Source organism: Electrona antarctica (genome assembly GCF_951216825.1).
Source record: "Electrona antarctica genome assembly, chromosome: 22".
Lineage (NCBI taxonomy): Eukaryota > Metazoa > Chordata > Actinopteri > Myctophiformes > Myctophidae > Electrona > Electrona antarctica.
Window position 1 is genome coordinate 7,371,541 of NC_136805.1, and position 19,757 is coordinate 7,391,297.

General features: G+C 41.5%; 1 protein-coding gene across 2 annotated transcripts; it reads right to left on the reverse strand.

Moving 5' to 3' along the window:
- Window positions 1-1,906: 1,906 nt before the first annotated feature.
- On the reverse strand, window positions 1,907-19,348 carry daglb (diacylglycerol lipase, beta). 2 transcript variants are annotated; one of them, XM_079492572.1, is made up of 16 exons: window positions 18,767-19,348; window positions 17,571-17,722; window positions 16,840-17,014; window positions 16,169-16,436; window positions 15,389-15,511; window positions 15,114-15,241; window positions 10,933-11,059; window positions 9,676-9,759; window positions 8,215-8,292; window positions 6,212-6,292; window positions 5,382-5,509; window positions 4,687-4,755; window positions 4,494-4,566; window positions 3,848-4,101; window positions 2,893-3,089; window positions 1,907-2,852 (listed from the first exon to the last, which is right to left on the reverse strand). In XM_079492572.1, the coding sequence occupies exons 1-15, from the start codon at window positions 18,859-18,861 to the stop codon at window positions 2,900-2,902; spliced, it is 2,025 nt and encodes a 674-aa protein (XP_079348698.1). In that variant the 5' UTR covers window positions 18,862-19,348; the 3' UTR covers window positions 1,907-2,852; window positions 2,893-2,899. The 2 variants fall into 2 exon arrangements, with proteins under 2 accessions (XP_079348698.1, XP_079348697.1); XM_079492571.1 differs by having other exon boundaries at window positions 1,907-3,089.
- Between the last annotated feature and the right edge of the window lie 409 nt (window positions 19,349-19,757).

A 19,757-nucleotide genomic window follows, 5' to 3' on the forward strand; every position in this document is an offset into this window, starting at 1 on the left:
TAGATCAATTTTTGATTTCCTCATCCTCTCTTCAATATGTTAAAGAAGTTAAGCATAATTATTCTCCTATACGAGGATATTGGAAACTCAACTCTCAACTGAGCGATGGGACTTTCAATGCCTCTGTTAAAGGCATAGTAAAATGTATTTTTAAGGATGGCTTAAATACTGAATATAAAAAAGTTTGGGAATACTTCAAGTACTGGATCAGACTTGATTGAGTTTGCCATAAAAAGAAAAATAGGAAAATAAGCAGGAAGGTGATTTGATGGATAAGCTTACTCTTCTGTTATAAAAAGAAAACATTACTCCGGAAGAGGATATTGAACTGAAAGCCACAAGTTATTTTTTTACTCTTGGAAAAGGGAATGCTAAGAGGAAGTCACTAACTGCCCTAAATATTAATGGTACACCCTCCAAAACGAATCTCCAGTTTTGTTACTAAGTTTTATGGGAAGTTATACAAGTCCAACTTGATTGAAAATACACAATTCATGATTCTGACATTTGTGAAGACAGCTATGTCTGTTTTTTGCCCAAGGAGTGTTTTTCGTGCAAAACGAATGATTGGAATGGGTTCAGAATCAGCCTGGATCCAGCCCAAAGACCCCGCCCACTCTCTGAGTGGACTGCATCTCTTGGTCTGGTGTTGCACTGTGAACCTATAATTTCTTCGGTACAAAAATGTATTATCCAATGAGAATCGGTGGTGGGGGTGGATCTAACGAACAACCAATCAGCGCCGAGTCCCGTTTTCAGCGTCATCACGCAGCGCAACACACAGAGGACGGAGGAAAAAACAACACCAATGGCTACTGGTTGAGGGAAATTCTAATCCCCTCCCCCTTGAAATCTCTCAGACAGGAGACAATGTCAGACTGAAGCTTCAAGAAAGCTACAGTCTGATAATCAGGCTAGAATAACCCCTAGTTTGAGTTTGACATGTCACATGCTACTTTAAGCATAATTCAAATTTGAAATGTTTGCCTTATATAGGTTTTCAATGGTACCCCAACATTCAACCCCTGAATTTACCATGATCCAAAATTTACATAATCATTTTTTAATGTTATTTGGTGACCCTAAGGATCATAAAAAAAAACCTTGAATGATTACTATTGCAATTTATTTTGGGTCAAATCTTAGATTGACTGGCCCATAAGCCATATACTTACTCAAAAATAGCTGATCTACAAGCTCACGCATAATATTGCAAAGTTTGAGGGCTAATGCAGGTTGAAAGCGTTTAGTTTGAAAGTATGCAAACGCTGGCGAGAACTTCTGTGAACTCAGATTATGGTAGGTTGAAACATTGTTTTACCCCAAATGAGTGTTATATACATTCTTTATAGAGTATAGCACTTTTATCCAAAGCCCTTTACATTGTGTGGCAGAGGAAACCATGCAACGCACCGACTTGCTCATTGGAGCAGTTAGACGCAGCAGTTCCCAAACCTTCATGGCCATGCACCCCGTTACCTCCTGACCTAGCTGACACACCCCCCACATGGAAATATAAATCGCATAAGCCATATAGACATAGATTTCCCATTTATCCACATAAATGAACCTGAATATGGCATATGTATGCAGCATAGGCTATATTCTGCATATACTTGCCATATTTTGGCATAATATGTTAATATATTTAAAATAAAACCATAGCACCACCATTAGCCTTTTCATGTCGCGCACCCCCTAGAAGGCGCCCGCGCACCACAAGGGGTGCACGCACCACAGTTTGGGAACCACTGGGTCAAGTGTCTTGCTCTATGTCAGAGGGGGTCAAACAGGAAGCGACCACTCTGCCGCCTGATCCACTGTCGCTCTGTGTTGGTGTTCAACGCAGTAGGTTACATACATGGAATATCTCAAATATTCTGTTACTATAATTTAAAGCAAAGAGGAAGCATGCAATCCACCATGTATTATTTACATGAAGAGGTCGCTCACTCATTTCAGGATGTGAAAATTATACAGACATCAAATTTGTATACCACTCAAACTTGATAAAATGATATTACAGGTAAACATTTTCTCACAAATCACCTTGAAATATTTAAGTAATCTTTGACCCAATGTCTTCATGCAAAAAATAAAAATAAAAAATAATCATGCATTTGTAATTGGCATTACAAAAACTGCAAAACAATGTCTTTATACAGAGCACATTTGAAACAATTTCTTTCTCCTTTTGTGATGCATAGGCACTATTCACCCTGATTTCTCTTGGCGTCTCTTACATTCAACATGAGACAAAGACAACATTATGAGGTAGAAGATACCCTTATCCTCAGATCTTGGAGCAGACTTATCTCAAGTCCTTTGCACAGATGAGGAACAAAGAATGGCCACTGTTATCAGTGACCGAGGGAAGCTTCTACCAGCAATCCAGCAGTCACACAAACCTAACACGTAGAACACTGAACTTACAGTACAACTGCATCACAATCTAACTCTCGATCTAACACACAGAGCACAATCATGGGGGCATTGAGGATGGTTTATGCAATCACTTTAAAAACAATAAGCAATACAAATGACAATAGATTATAATATATACATTAAATAAAACTATTTGTGCAACTCAACTTTAGAGTCCTTGAATATCATCTTTTGTTGACACAGATTCATTCACAGATGAACCCAACTCTGTCATCATAAAGTTCCACTGACAATCATCATTTGTGAATGTGTATGGTGTAAGACAGCCGATAGACCAAAGCCAAATGTAAAGATCAGGTGCTTGGAATAGAGGCCTGGTTTATTGTGCCTCCTTAATAAAATCTTGACCCAGGCATGGAAGAATAATTCAGCAGTGTCTCAGTCACAGAGAGAGAGAGGCTTGAAATAGGAAAGGGGGTACCATAGGAAACAGAGGAGGCCATGAGGAGTTGGCCTATGTAGGGTGGCTGCTGCTTAATGACGACGGGCAGAGGGAAAAGGGCCTGTCGCTGGTCAGACTGCTGAGAGCATGGAGCACAGCATCAGGCATGTGGTCCGCAAGCATCCTGGGACTTATCAAAACGCTCCGGAACGCCATCTCACTGGACCACTCGGCACGGTACCTCACCTGGGAAAAACAGGATCTGGCAGGAAGGAGAAAAGAGGAACAGTAGAATGGAAAAGGATGTCCTGCTCGTTAACCCATTAAGACCTGAATGTGTCTTATCTGTGGCACCTCAGCTTTTAACCACTTTAACCATTATTTTAAACATTAGCTATAGAAAAATAGCAGATATACAAACTCACAGAGTACCGCGCTGCGAGCGTTTTTAACTCAAATATTTGCTTCCCGGGGGTCCCTGGAACTATATATTTTCAGATGGGGGTTGGTGGCCAAATACAAATACTTCTGGGGGTCCTTGACATGAAAAGGTTTGAGCACCACTGATACGTTTTTCAGAAAACTCAGGATTTATGTGTATTTTATGTGTATGGCACATAGAAGAATTGTCTATTCTGTACTACACTATCTCATCCACGGCTCTGGTTCCAGTGATCCAGCTGTCACTCTGAGCTGTGTGAGTGTGACACATTGTATTGTTCCACTCTTGCCAATAAAGCCCTTTTAATTGAATTGAATTGATACACGTCATAAGTGATCGCGGAATGTGCCGTCGCTTTGAAATGACAGCGTAGTACATTCCGATTCTAGAGGCAAATTCACTCCACCACTCTGTCCTCGCATCGAATCCTCTCCTCCTCGCTGGGGCCGGGGCTAAGGTGCGAGTGGAGGCCGCGAGGAGAGTGAGCGAGTGTGAAAGTTGCGGTATTGGAATTTGGCTAGAGAGAGGGAGAGAGAGAGAGAGGGGGGGGGGGGGGGGCAATTTAGTGGCAGACAAACCTCCGTGGCGGTCCGTCCTCTGTGATGTGCAAAATGCGACCAGGTAGGAAGAGCGGTAGGTGAGCAGCCGTGTGCACAGGCGAATCTTCTGAACCCAGGCTCTGATAGGAGGTTGAGCGGCGTATCATCAGTGACTCTTCCCCCAGCAGTGGTTGACTAAGCTCCTCCTCCCTTCTATTGTCCATCTCAGTGGGGAAGTCATCTGGGTCTCCGCCAAACATCTCGTACCAACAGCCTTGCAGTAGGATGCGATACTGGGACGCAGAAGAGGACAAAGTTGAGACGATAGCAACAGAATTAAGAGATTAGATTATTTCAATGGAACACTGTTAGGTCAACTTTTGGACAATGTGCAGTACTATATTTAGTAGCGTACTATATGCCATGGATAGGACATAAACAAGTGGAATTGACTGTAGCCTTTATCTTCTAGGATCACTTCCATTAAGGCTGAATTTACTTTGTCGTTTGACAAAGATTATGCATTTTCAACAGAAACTTGTTGACAAGAGTCACGTTGACACTTTTTTCAGTTGAAAATACATCATTTCTGTCGAGTGACAAAGTATGACACTGAAGTTGTTACATTACTGATGCTTGTTATTTTCATTATCGGTTAAAGTGTTGAATAGCTATTCAACCTTACCTTGGGCTTATTGCAATTAGAAACCATTTTAAGTATCCTTCTCTTCAAGTCCTCCACATTGGGAATGCTCAGCCTGGTTAAAGTGAGTACAATGGGAGAGAATGTTGCAAAATAAAAGCCAAGGCACAACTATGAGCACGCACGCACGCACACAGGGAGGCATATACATTTTAGGAACAGAAGCATATCGTACCTCGGCACCAGGTCTTTTCCCAGCACGACAGAGATCACAAAGTCCTTGGAGTACTCAGCCAGGGCTTTACTGAAGATAGATCAAAAAAGAAAGAAAAGAAACGCCATGTGGACTTGCCATATCTTTTTAAACAAAATAGGTTTTCAGTGCAGTCCAACGTTAACCCATTTTGGGCAGGAACCCCTTTTGGTGTTAGCATTATGTTATGCTTTAGCTATTGAAAAATATCAGATCTACAAGCGCGCTACAAGCTTGTAGGTCTGCTATTTTTGAAAAACGACTGACATAGAAACATAGCTTTTTCAGAAAACTGTCAGGATGTAGAAGACATTTTTTAGAATCTGATCTCAGGTCAAAATGGGTTAATGTATCAATTTTGAGACTGAACAAATGTACACTTCACAGTAATATTCTCCTGCAAAAGCATTATTGTTATACCACCCCTTCATGGGGTGTGTAATTGAAATGTCCCTTTAAAGGCCTATTCATAATCCAGTTTTCGGTGAAGAGGTGACCACCGTTTCGGTGGTTAGTAAAAACAGAGAGAAGACATCATGTTGTAGTTTTGTGGCCTATTCATAATCCAGTTTTCGGTGAAGAGGTGGTAAAAACAGAGAGAAGACGTCATGTTGTAGTTTTCAGTGGTCAACCTCTTCACCGAAAACTGGACTATGAATGCTTATTCCCCATTTTACCTCATGAGGCCCCCTGGTGGAGAGAAGGAGTAGCACCGCAGCATGGGGAAAGAATTGCGCAACAGGATGGCCAGCAGGGAAGCTGTACCTCCGCCCAGACTGTGGCCAGTGATGACCAGCTTATATTCCTAGAAACACGGGTACACAATATAAACACACACTCGTGCAATCCATACTTCAATTACTGACCAATTGTTTCTTAGCTTTTTTTTAAATATCTCCTTATTGAATAATCGTGATGATGATTTTAGGCTACAACAATGATGAAGGCTGAATAGCATTGGTTTTATTATATTGTTGTAAACATGACACTACAACTACACCGAAGATAAACAAAACATCCAAAGAGACAGACTCAACTGTTTCACTGTCAGTTTGTTAACCACTTAAACACTTTTGTTGGTCTCTGTACTTGGTCCCCTCCTTTTTTCTCTCTACACCAAATCTCTTTGCTGAAATTAGCAGATCTTAGGGCACCGTTTAATTCTACCTATGAGGGTGATTCTGCCAATGCTTTTCAATTGGAATGGAGTGGTTTCTTGCCATTCGCAAATTTCTACAAAAGAAACCGCTCCGTTACCATTGGAAAGAACTTGAGGAATCCACCCTCATAGGTTGAATTAAACTTTGGCATGACCGTGCCCTTATGGCATTTCAAGCCTATAACATGGCCAAAATGCTGCCACGATTAAAGTGATGCCACGGTTAAAGTGGTTATTTCTGAGAGTTTGTTAAAAAAATCTAACCATCAACCACTAATCTTTGTACACTCTCAGAGTTGCAAATGGATAAATCAACACAGAGGATTTCATGGTGTAGTCAAGGCTTACCGGTGCAATGGAGAAAGCTTGGTTCAGGATGCCATCATTGACCAGCTTTTTGTAGATATACGTCGCTGCCTGAGACATGCCCTGAGAGAGTAGAGACAACATTAGGGCCGATTCATACTCCTATTTTAGAGCCGAATAAAAGTCGGTTCGGCTCTGTAGAGCCTACAATGTGACGTCATTTGAGGTTCGGGGGGGCGGGTACCGTCCTAAAGTCGGCTCTTCGGTGCTACTGAAAATGTCTGACGAGCCGAAATCATTTCGGCACTACAGTGCCGAAACAGCGGTAAAATAGGAGTATGAATCGGCCCTTACTCTCCGCCTGGGGATCTGCTGTTTCATATCGTTGCTTTCGGGTGGAAACCTTGTATGTCCAAAAAAACGTCCTTTTAACTGTGTTTGATGTGTTTGCATGCTGTCCTCTCATGTCTTGTTATGTCAGTTTTGTTTAGTGTTCAATGTGGGATGGAAATTAGCATCTCTGCTAAATCCGGTGTATTTACGCTACATTTTCATGTAGTGTTAATTAATATACTCTGTTCCGTCCAAATAAACCATTCAAGTAAAGTAAAGCTATCGGGTGGAAACCAATGTATGTTCAAAAAACTTCCCTTTTGTCATTATTTTAAAAACATTTGAGAATAGCCTACAAATAGTTTGTGTGACACAGATATGAGGTTTCTGCCCGACAGCAACGACATGACAGGTGGTGGAAAAAGTACTCGCATGTTTTACTTAAGTAAAAGTATCAATACTACAATGCAGAAATACTCTGTTACAAGTAAAAGTCCGGAATTCAAAAGTAAAAGTACAAAGGTATTGGCATCACAACATACTTAAAGGGATAGTGAGTAAGGTAAGTAGGCCTTGCCAAGCCACGAGGCCCTCGTGGCTGTGACGAGGCCCATAGGGCAGGAGCTTATCTCCTGTTTCTGGAGCGTGAGGCAGCTTGATGTACAAGTACACCTACAACCCCTGGACTAGCCCCATATGTGCGCACAACTTCCTTGAAAAACATGGAAGTAGCTGACTAAACAAGCGACCTAAAGTAAAATTAGTTTAGCTCATTATCGGACCTTTACTTTTTGGATACGATGTGCAGAAACCATGCGCCGGTTCTGAAACGCAGTGGAATGGTAACTGTGTGTGACCTCATCTGGGAGCTACAGAATGAGCGTAGGGACTGAGGGCACATATGGGGCTACCCCTGGACTGGACATGATGCATGAGTGCCAAGCAGGGAGGCACTGGGTGAGTCTTTGTTTTGACCCGGCCAGGGATCGAACTCCGACCTCCCAGTCTCAGGGCGGACACTAGGGGTGCGTTCGGAAATGCGCACCGGGAATGTGGTCAGTTTGTTGAGTGTGGTGGGCGGTGACGTCACAGTGTGCCTTATTTACGAACGACCACAGCTGTGACGCATTCACACCGCTGTACTTGTACTGTACATTGACAATAAATTGAATCTCATCACACCGCCGACACCGGACAACCCCAGCTTCAGGGTAGGGTCGCTCAGTGCGGGCACTCGGCACACCTGGTGCGCAGCGCACTGGATTTTCGAACAACAACGCACCGAGTGCACTGAATAAACGAACGACAAGAGAGCACACCAGTGCGTTCAGGGCGCATTTCCGAACGCACCCCTAGGTCTAACCACAAGGCCACTGAGCTGGTAAAAGGGATGCTTCAATCAAAAAAATACTAACTCAAACAGTCTCGGCCAGCCATCGAATGATTGGCTTCGGAATGCGACAAAAACAAAAAACTCTCCATGGGGTGTGTAATTGTGTCATTTTGGGGGCGAACTACTCCTTTTAAAGCACCAAAAGTACTCAATGTGCAGAATGTCCCATTTTGTAAGTTTTCAAATGTATACAAATCGTTAGAAAATAGCAGATCTAAATCTACAAACTAAGTAACTAGTCTTACGAAACACAAAACACAAAATAAAAGACAGCAGCATGTCAGTAAACACACAGACAGCAGCAGGTCCGTCGGTTCACCTTGTGAGCGTAGCAGGTTCCCGACACGCCGTCCACCGGCAGGTTCTCACATTCAGCAGACAGGTCCGTCAGCACGTCCTGCATCACACACCACGGGAGACACAGCAATACCAAAGATGGTTTATGTATGAAGATGGGCCAACTTCAATGGAGCCACTAGAGGCGAAATGGTACACAAAGCCTACAAATGGTCTCCTAAATATAGTAGGCGTGGTTTGCTTCATAGGGGTCAGAGCCCCCTATGTGTTGTCCGTGAAATTGCAGATGGACAGAGAGAGGCTTCCGGACTCATCTCAAATCTTGCGAGAGTTTGTTGCTGGGATAAAGAAATGTCATTAACAAAGTAGATTTTCTCCTGATTTGTCTCGCTAAAAGAAGCCAATTTACTATGAATATCTTGTAAATAGTGTGTGCCTTGTGATGATTTGGTCCAGTATTTAGTTCAGTGACCATGGAGTTAAGGAATGGTTCAGAAGCTGTGTTCACGTTCACGCTCCCATTGGAAATGAATAGACTCCAACATTCTTCCTGTCTCCTAATAATGTTACCGCCCACCTCATGCAGATACAGGAAGTAGAGCAAAGTTGGCCTCTCTTGCTAATTCTCCTCTTGGGCAATACGTTGACCAGAGCACTGGTTCCCCAAAGACTGGGTCAGGAGTCAACACATTTTCATGGGTCCCTTTATTTGTTTTCGTTTCCTACATTTTGTTTTTAATTATTATTATTTCAAACATTTTCAAAAAGTGTTCCCAAAAAAAAGATAACTTTTTCATGAATTAAATTAAAAACAAATTCAATGATTATTTTTTTGTAATTTCATGAAGAAATCAAAGAAAAATCTAAGAAATTATATCATTTAAATGTATCTTACGTTTAAGAAGTAGTGAAAATAGCCGATGTACAAGCTCACAACACGGCGCGAGGCGTCGCGTTGTGCGCTTGTAGATCGGCTATTTCCACTAGTTTGGGTACCAGGGAGACATCTAGTTTCTCTTTTGGGTCACGGGCTAAAAAGGTTAGGAACCACTGGACCAGAGTACACTGTGTTCGTAATGAGAGACACATGGATATACAGTAAGGGCCACAACTTTGGGGTTTTCGAGATCTGCAGGGGATCTACACACTAAAATCCTGAGTGTTCAGTTATCCATTTGTAACTCAGAGAGTTAAATTAATACTGTGGATTTACTGTGTGCCACGGTGCCACATTATAGTATAACTAAAACTAACTAAAATTAGATATTGAAAAATAACATTTGAGTTTAAGTCATACTTTGTTACTTAAGCTATTTTTCATATACCCGTAATATTTAAATAGTTTATTTTTCACAACCGTTCCACATAAATGTGCTTTTTGAAAGACTATTAAACACAATTTTATCCGCGAGTGTCTGTCCCCGACAATGAAACAAATATTTAAAAAACAATGAAAAAGGCCAAACTATACTGTGTAACTCACCCTGAGTGACAGCGTTCCTCTAACAGCAACCAGTATGGCTTCTCTCTTATGATCCAGGGCCACAAAGAACGGGATCTCGTAGATCTACGACAAATGTTTTTTTTATTTTTTCATTCAGTAAATCAGCATGAATCCTAGTCAGTGTATGGGTAAGTCATATCAACCATATGAATCCTAGTCAGTGTATGGGTAAGTCATATCAACCATATGAATCCTAGTCAGTGTATGGGTAAGTCATATCAACCATATGAATCCTAGTCAGTGTATGGGTAAGTCATATCAACCATATGAATCCTAGTCAGTGTATGGGTAAGTCATATCAACCATATGAATCCTAGTCAGTGTATGGGTAAGTCATATCAACCATATGAATCCTAGTCAGTGTATGGGTAAGTCATATCAACCATATGAATCCTAGTCAGTGTATGGGTAAGTCATATCAACCATATGAATGCTAGTCAGTGTATGGGTAAGTCATATCAACCATATGAATCCTAGTCAGTGTATGGGTAAGTCATATCAACCATATGAATCCTAGTCAGTGTATGGGTAAGTCATATCAACCATATGAATCCTAGTCAGTGTATGGGTAAGTCATATCAACCATATGAATCCTAGTCAGTGTATGGGTCATTTGGGTATGTCATAATAGGAGAACATTCTGTGAAAATAGCAGAACAGACGTAGAAGTACAGACTCGTGGCGGGCCATGACCAACAACACACAGAATGTTAAACGAAATAAACTGTCAATCTCAATCTTCAATCTCAGCGATTTGACAGTCTGTCCATTAAGTCTCAATCAGGCTGTTGTCAAGAGAAGTAATAATAATAATAAAATGTATTTATATAGCACCTTTCATACATAAATGCAGCCTCAAAGTGCTTCACAGGGCAGAACATAAAAATAGCAATAAAACACAAGCAAATAGTTAAAATGATAAAACAATGGCAAAGAACATGTAAAATAAAAGCGTAAAAACATAGAAGAAAATAAAACATAACATGCAGCAAATCAGTCAGGAACAGAGTAGGAACGCAGATATTAAAACTCAACTAAAAGCAAGAGTCAAGAGGTGAGTCTTGAGTTGAGCTTTAAAAATATCTACAGAGGGTGCGTGTCTGACTGAGCTGTATTAAATGGTAGTTTATTCCAGGCCGTTGGCCTGGAATTAGTGTAATTAGTGTAAGTAGTGGAAAGACAGAAGATGCTGCTGGCTGTTGGGGGAAGCAGGGAGACCTCTACTACCTACTGTACCTGGTTGTGAAAGCTGACATAGATGAAGTCTCTGTATTGCAGACCAGTGCTGTGCAGCATGGAAGAGAAGTGGCAGCCAAGGTGGTCCCCGCCTACAATATCATACTCGGCTGCTCGAGTCTTACAGCTGGCACGCACACACACACACACACACACACACACACACACACACACACACACGCACACACACACACACACACAATGGGGTGGATCAAGACCCAGGCTCAGAGAGTGTTTACTTTGAGTCTGCATGCATGTACATTTTCACAAAATTAACCAGCAAAAAAAAAGAAAACAAAAACATGCTGTGTAATGCTGTAGCCTGTAACTATGCAGTATCTAGTGATGTCCTAGTACTGAAACAAATAAAGAAGCTAGTCAGTTGCTATGAATGTGTTTTCCTAGATTAAATCAATTTAAGCACAAAACAAACCTTTTTTTGTTTTTTGTAATGAAACATAGTCTACTCTTTTGGTTGTTGGCTGGGGCTGCACAATCTAACTATAAATCTAACTATAAATGTTAGAAAAGTCTGTCTGTGTGTGTGCTGTTGTAATCCACGTAACTCGAGAACCGTTCGCCCCACCGACTTCAAATTCAACACACACGTTCCACCCCACCACAGTGCCCGCTGTCGAGTCGGTCGGACCTACGGTTGTCCAGAACCACCCCAAAAAGGCCTGGACAGGGACCCTGGCCCAGTGTCCATATATGGAGCTGGCCTATTCTGACATCATTCCGACGTCGGCATAGACTCCATATTTGGGCATGCCTGACAAAGAACTCCATATATGGGCATAAAAGGGACTCAGACATAATATCTGGGCCTCATGCGCCAACCGTTCTTAAGAAGTTCTTAAGAGGAAATTTGTTCTTAGACCCACTTAGGAGGTTTTTAAGAAGGTTTTGGGATCCCTCAATGTTTTCTTAGCTGTGATTTGTTCGTAGGTAAGAACAGAATCTACGCACACTGTGGGGCACTCTTAGGGTGCCTTTTTCGTTCTTAAGTGCAATCTGAAAATATCAAGGGAAAACAGCGCCATCTGCATGATGCTCAAAGTTTGGTCTGAGGACCTCAAGGGGTCCTTGAGGAAGTTCCAGGCAGTCCACAGCAAAATATGGAATATTTTACCACTTTAATCCCATTTTATACTTTGAAAATAGCCAATATACAAGCTCACAAACGCGTCCCATTACTGCCCATTTTGAGCTTGTAGATCGGCTATTTTCAAAACATTTTGATAAATCTTCAAAACATTACCCTAGCAGAAAATATTTTCATATGGGGGTCTTCAGAATGCATGTCAATTTGGGGGGACCTTGACATGAAAATGTTTGAGAACCACTGGTTTAGAGTTCACAACCCAACCCAAACAAACGCACCATACCCACCACATAACACCCCCCCCCCCCCCCCCCCCCCCCCCCGCCATCACCCCCCCCCCCCCAGTTGACTATTGTGAGATAAATAATAAAATACATTCATGAATATTGAAAATATTAAAATATTGAAATATTGAAAATGTGAACATTTCTGTTCACTTCAGTACCTCCACAGTATTATTGATTTTTAATGTTTGGAGTCTGGTGTTCCACCATATTTAGACTTTAGTTTAGGTATTCTTGACTTCACTCAACTTTATTTCTATGTGTGAGGTCCTGTGAGCTGCAATCACACACAGGTGTGACTGCAGGCAAGGCCATGGAGTCATGCAAAACTACACCCACCTGGGTGAACACAGGTAGGAAAGTGAATTCCCAATGCCTTATACTGGATTGGTGGGGCGGTTCCCTATGGTAATTAGGATGCTAATTAGGATATGTGGGGCGTCTACCTATGATAATTTGAATGAACTGGCACACCCCTTCAAGTTACGAGGATTTGGATTCATCATCATAAGAACATGCTTACGAACAATTCTGCCTACTTAAGAACGTTTCATGAATCTGACTGGACTTCTCTTAGGAATTCACTTAGGAAGAAATGTAAGAGGAAAAGTTAGGAACTTATTGGCGCATGAGGCCCAATATCTGGGTGGGGCATGCATTTCCAACTGGCATCGTTCCAAGTAGGCTGTAGAGGCTCCAACAGGCACCGCTTTAGTATTACTAATTGTGATATACGAGACATGAACAGAATAACAGATATCTATTTGACAATGAATAACTTGGGGTGGGAGTTGAGGTAAATACATGGCATTCACTTAGTTTGCATATAAAGAAAGGTGTTTAATAATGTTGCCCTGTCTCGCCCAAATACAGATATATATAAATAAGGATGGTGGATCTGAGATTATGAATTCAAAAAATGTGAAAAATAGTCACACACAAAATCCACAAAATATTCAGTAGTCTGCTGCCAGTAGGCGTGCACAAGACATTTGGCACTCGTCACACGGTGTCATTGTCAAGGCAGTCCACAAAGCTCTATGCAGCAAGGGTTTCTTTCATGTTTGTTGAATGCGAGACCTAGGACAATGGGCCTCATGCGCCAATAAGTTCCTAACTTTTCCTCTTACATTTCTTCCTAAGTGAATTCCTAAGAGCAGTCCAGTCAGATTCATGAAACGTTCTTAAGTAGGCAGAATTGTTCGTAAGCATGTTCTTATGATGATGAATACAAATCCTCGTAACTTGAAGGGGTGTGCCAGTTCATTAAAATTATCATAGGTAGACGCCCCACATATCCTAATTAGCATCCTAATTACCATAGGGAACCGCCCCACCAATCCCATATAAGGCATTGGGAATTCACTTTCCTACCTGTGTTCACCCAGGTGGGTGTGGTTTTGCATGACTCCATGGCCTTGCCTGCAGTCACACCTGTGTGTGATTGCAGCACACAGAAATCACAGGACCTCACACATAGAAATAAAGTTGAGTGAAGTCAAGAATACCTAAACTAAAGTCTAAATATGGTGGAACACCAAACTCCAAACATTAAAAAATAATAATACTGTGAAGGTACTGAAGTGAACAGAAATGTTCATATTTTCAATATTTCAATTCAATATTTTCAATATTCATGAATGTATTTTATTATTTATCTCACAATAGTCAACTTGGGGGTTATGTGGTGGGTATGGTGTGTTTGTTTGGGTTGGGTTGTAAACTCTAAACCAGTGGTTCTCAAACATTTTCATGTCAAGGACCCCCAAATTGACATGCATTCTGCAGACCCCCATATGAAAATATTTTCTGCTAGGGAAATGTTTTGAAGATTTATCAAAATGTTTCGAAAATAGCCGATCTACAAGCTCAAAATGGGCAGTAATGGGACGCGTTTGTGAGCTTGTAGATTGGCTATTTTCAAAGTATAAAATGGGATTAAAGTGGTTAATGTTCCATATTTTGCTGTGGACTGCCTGGAACTTCCTCAAGGACCCCTTGAGGTCCTCAGACCAAACTTTGAGCATCATGCAGATGGCGCTGTTTTCCCTTTATGTTTTCAGATTGCACTTAAGAACGAAAAAGGCACCCTAAGAGTGCTCCACAGTGTGCGTAGATTCTGTTCTTACCTACGTACAAATCAGAGCTAAGAAAAGATTGAGGGATCCCAAAACCTTCTTAAAAACTTCCTAAGTGGGTCTAAGAACAAATTTTCTCTTGAGAACTTCTTAAGAACGGTTGGCGCATGAGGCCCATTGTTCTGTCCATGCTAGACAAAGTGTTGTGTATTGTTTTCTTAGGTACCTACAATCAAAGCAGTAGCTGGAAGATAGCAGTTCTGTAAGGGTTTGGCAGTCCTACAGTAGGTTTGGGTTTCCTACATTATGTTTACATTATATTTCCTACATTATGTTTACATTTAATGAAGGAAAAAAAAAAGAATCTAAGAAATTCCATAAATTAGAAGAAATATTTAAAAAGTAGTGAAAATAGCGGATCTACAAGCTCACAGCGTGGTCCCAGCGTGGTCCCAGGCGAATATCTAATTTCTGTTTTGGGTCACGGGTTAAAACGTTTGGGAACCACTGGCCTACATGATTGTGAACATTGTATATAAAACAAATAAAACATATTATTATTTTCATTGCAGACCGGCATCGTGGACCACAAGCGAATGGTTCGCAGGTTGTGGACCCCTGCATATTATCCATCCAACTGTTTGAAAGTGCAAAATAATCCAGGCCTGTGTAATTTGTGAGATCCTCAACAGAATGTCTTCAGGGGAAGCATACCAGTCTCTAGTGAGTTTGCAGGGTCCAGTGAGAGGGTTGGAGTAGATGTACATGGGCCAACCGTAGGCTGCTGCAGCAAACTTCATACAGTGGGCTGCCTTCCCTAACTCCATCTCCAAATCTTCCTCCTATAAACAGTTAAAGTTAGCATTAGTCAAACAGAAAGATGCATCAATTATTTAAATCCTTTTGCTCATCTTGGTCCCTAGTCTCTTATTGTCCATGCTTGCCTTGAATATCTGTCTGCCTGCCTAAACACTGGCTCGAATACTCACGATGGGAGAGGAAGGGCTGTGAGCAAGAAGGTTGTCTGGATCTCTGCACTGTCCCACCTTATCCTGCTCCTGGTGGAGTAGAGCCAACCCAGCTGCTATGTCACTGGGAACCAGGTCTGTGTCCTGCAAAACGTGCATGCACACGCGCACAAACACGCACACACACACACACACTTTAGAATGTGTCTTGATATTTCACCAGTAAACACTGCCGCAGTGCCGCAGTAACTAACAAAGCCTAATGACTGATTAGTGGGGCTGTCCTCAACTAAATACATTCATAGTCGACTAATAGTCATAGCAATTAACCAACAAATCTGTCAAATTGTGTTCGACACATACGATCTGGCAGGGATCAGCCCTTTCAGGTTCATGATACTGCCGATGACGTCTTTGCCGTCTTTTTGCGGGTTTTATTGATTCAGAATAGCCACTTTTATATTTACCGTATAGTAGCTTGTGGCTAGGAAACGCTCACTTTCGCTGTGGTCCGTGTGGTGTGGTGAAATGTTTCCCTGCCGTCCACTTCGATTTAGAAGTGCTATCTTTAGCTGTGTTTTTCTTGGAATTGAGGCTCAGATTGAGGCGATGAGGGACATTTGACTGAATCGCCGGTCAGCAGTAAATGAGTTAAGTAACTAAGTTCTTAACATTGTTCTTGACAGACCAGTTAATGGGTTATTCGACTTTGAGGGCTCAGGGGACAGGCTTAGGTTTTCTTTTCTAACATACCGGTAATCATGTAAAAGGCAGGTAAAATACAAAGAAATACGCCCTCACAGAGAAAAATCCGCTGACAAGCTGTGCGATGCTGTTAAATGCAGCTCTGTGACTTTCGTCTTGCGGCAGGCAGCAGCACAGCAGGCGCAGTCTGCTCTCCCACACTTTGATCGCCAATGAACGGGCTGTCGACAGGAACTGAGAGCCCTCGCTGCTCTCCATGTCTCGCACGCCCAGCTGCTCCACGGCAGCAGGCTGCCGACTGGGACTCCCCATCGGGTCGAACACAAACACCACGCCCAGCCCCGTGAAGAGCAGCAGGATCCAGCTGGAGGGTGGCGCAAAAATAAAAAGCACATGATCAATGCAAAATGTACCACGAAAGAAAAAACTCACACCCGTGTGAACTGAGTGGTGCAACTCCCCTCTCCCCCTGCCTCTCTCTCTCTCTCTCTCTGTAATTAGCACTAGGCAACAGTGCAACACTATCTCTCTCTCTCTCTGTTTCTGGCACAACAGCGCCACTTTTGCCCCTACTGGTACTCATAGCCACACACATAGGTTAACACATAGGTTAACACGGACATTGCTGTTCCTTGGAGTGGTTGCACCACTCAAAAACTACAACACAGAGAACACAAAGCAGAGAACACAAAGCAGGAAATAATGACACATTATTATTATATTTTCATTCATAAAACACAAGAATATCACACAGATCATCAGCCCACCTAGCAACCACTGCTGCGATGATGGCCCCCACTGCAGCAGGCCCACAGCCCTGGCTGTCATCAGACACCCAGATGGCCCCCAGACAGGCCCACACCAGCTCAGGGACATACAGCAGAGCTCGAACATACACCAGTGCAGGGATGGAGCGCCGTGGGCCAGGGTTCGTTATGGTACCTGGGAAACCCAGAAGAGAATATTTGACTTAACCCATTTAGGCCTGAACTCGAAATTTAAAAAAAAATCTTCTAAATCCTCCAGTTTTCTGAAATAAATAGCAGACCTACAAGCTCGTAGCGCGCCACTCGGTGGCGCGCTATGAGCTTGTAGATCTGCTATTTTTCAATAGCTAAAGCATAACATAATGCCAACACCAAAAGGGGTTCCCGCCCAAAATGGGTTAAGGACTGAGGCCAATTCTAAAAATGCCTTCTAAATACTGAACTCAGTTTTCTGAAATGTTTCAAATATTAATTAAAAAATTACACAAATGTTATGCTGCTAATATATTGTACATAGCAACAAGAACCCCAAAAAGGGTTCCGTCCTGAATGGGCTAACAAGAAAAAGGAAGAAAAAAAGGCTAAATTACAAACACTAAAAAAATAAAGCAGATGTACAAGCTTGCAGTGTGACATGAAGTGTTGTGCTGTGAGCTTGTATATTTGTATTATTTGAATAAATTGTCAACGATTGATAACTTAAAATTAAATATCAATATCAAAACGCGTACCTTGAGCACTGACATACACAATAGCACATAATGACAGGATGATGAGCGCCAACAAGACCAACAGGACAACCAGATAGCTGTGAAGAACTCCCCCACCAGGACAACCAAATTTGCCCTTATGAATAGTGTACAGGATGAAGGTTCCAATCCACCTGAAGAACGGCAGAGAAAGAACAATCAAGTCTGTGCTGATCATTGACTTTGATTATGTTGTATTCTTTATTGTATCTTTCTTGACATCTTGGCTATCCGATATATGACCCAACATTACACTATGTATGAAAATCTTGACTTTGATTGCCATCTCCCACCACAGTAAGACGACAGCAGCACTGGTTACTTTTCATTTTTAAATCTATTCATTTTAATTATCCACAGTATCTAAAACACTATACGAATCATTTCAATTCTAAACATCAACTAAAAGTTTTTGTCTTTTGTTTTATGTGTTCGGATAATTTTTTTGTACTGTTATTTTTTCTTTGTCCTTTTTTGTGAAAAGTGGAAGTGAAAGTGGAAAAGTGAAAAGTGGATTTAAAAAAAAAAAAAGCATCAACTGAGACATGTACACAGGTTTTCTTTGATGTTCCTGTTCCAAGAGTATCTATATCTACACACAAAAAAAAGGTATACATGCCTGGTTCCGAAAGGAACAGGGCTTATTAATGTTGAATAACCACCAGCCTCGGAACCCTCCGTGTATGCATGGGGTATACAGGGTGTATACTATAGTGTATACCTTTTTTGTAAACATGCTCAGAATTCCTTCCTTTCATCCTTCAGTGTTTTAACCTTTATTTATTTTTGCATAGAAGTGTATATTTGTAAATTGTATGTGTTTATGTTCTGATGAATTGAAAATGGAGGACCCTTATGTAAACAATAAAACAAGTCAGTGCTTTTTCTGGTTTTATCCTCCTAGCAGATTTTGTATTGACCTGTACTTTGACTTTCCTTGAACTGTACGCATTCTACAAACTGTTAAATGAATACAATTTTCAATCAATCTCTTATCTTTACAAGGGACTTCCAGGGACGGGTATTTGATAGCTCCATATGGAACCTCTCCCTCCGGAAGGCTTATAAACCATAAATAATGATATAATAAATATTGTGTTATTATTGAGCCTCAGGCCTTGATTAATTCCATTAACACGTATATTAAGTATTGGGTTAAGTAATAAAAGAATACCCACCAAAGTATACGGAAAAACAGTTCAAATGCACCGGGGAACACAAGATCGTCACTGGCGATTCCCCATCGCCGACCGAACGCCACCATCCCAGGCATGTTGAGCTTGAACTGTCCAACACCCTATGGTCCGAACTAGGTGACCGTTAGGCCGTCAAACCCTCTTGAGCAAAGAAGACCACACTGCAAGCCAGCTAACAACACGCATGACTTGACAAGACAACATTTACATCTCCAGGCGTTGTCTGGTTGCCTCGTGTAGCTTCATCGGCTAATCTAAACTAATAGCTACTGTCTAACACTAAAGTAAATTACATAATTATTAAGAAATACATGGTATGATTCGGGCTGCCGAGTCTGACGGCTGGTTATTCTGCTATTATTATCCGTCTACTACATCGGAAATTATACAAACATAAACAAAACCTCCAGCTGTTGTTTTGTTTTGCTCGCAGTGGTGTCCGGACAGTCAACATGCACGTGGGAAACAAGATGGAGATTAGTTCCGCTTCGGCCAAGAATAGAAAGACGCATCTTGTGGGGAAATCAGAGCGAGTGCTGTTGAGTAACCTTATTTGACCCTCACCCTAGCATGTTATAACCGACAATGAAGCAACACAACGAGTTTGCATTTGTTGCTTGCAAATTACCACGTGAATGATGACACTAATTACTTCTTTGTTCTTGTTTCTTCGCCTAAAAATAAAATAAGTTTGTTTAAAACAGTCACTCACATTTGCCTCACCCTAGTCTTAGATTACTCTCGTAATGTCAAAATCGATAATCCATCTAGAGATCTAATCCATCTACTAGATCTAAGCCTCTGCCTCACCCTCACGATAAAATAACTATCTTCAAACTGTATTTGCAACAGATAACAGAAGCTGTCAACAAATCAGTCAATAAAACAACCAAAGTCAGCTAATCAGTCTTTATTTGTAGAATTAAGGAGATCAGGACTATTTCAGTTCACAGACATTCAAGCTAAAGTATTC

Coding starts and splice junctions, on each gene's coding strand:
- daglb (XM_079492572.1), bottom strand. CDS start 18,861: ATGCCTGGGATGGTGGCGTTCGGTCGGCGATGGGGAATCGCCAGTGAC. Junction 11,060..15,113: donor TGCAAACTCACTAGAGACTG/GTATGCTTCCCC, acceptor TGTGCGTGCCAG/CTGTAAGACTCGAGCAGCCG. Junction 4,102..4,493: donor CTAATTGCAATAAGCCCAAG/GTAAGGTTGAAT, acceptor TCTGCGTCCCAG/TATCGCATCCTACTGCAAGG.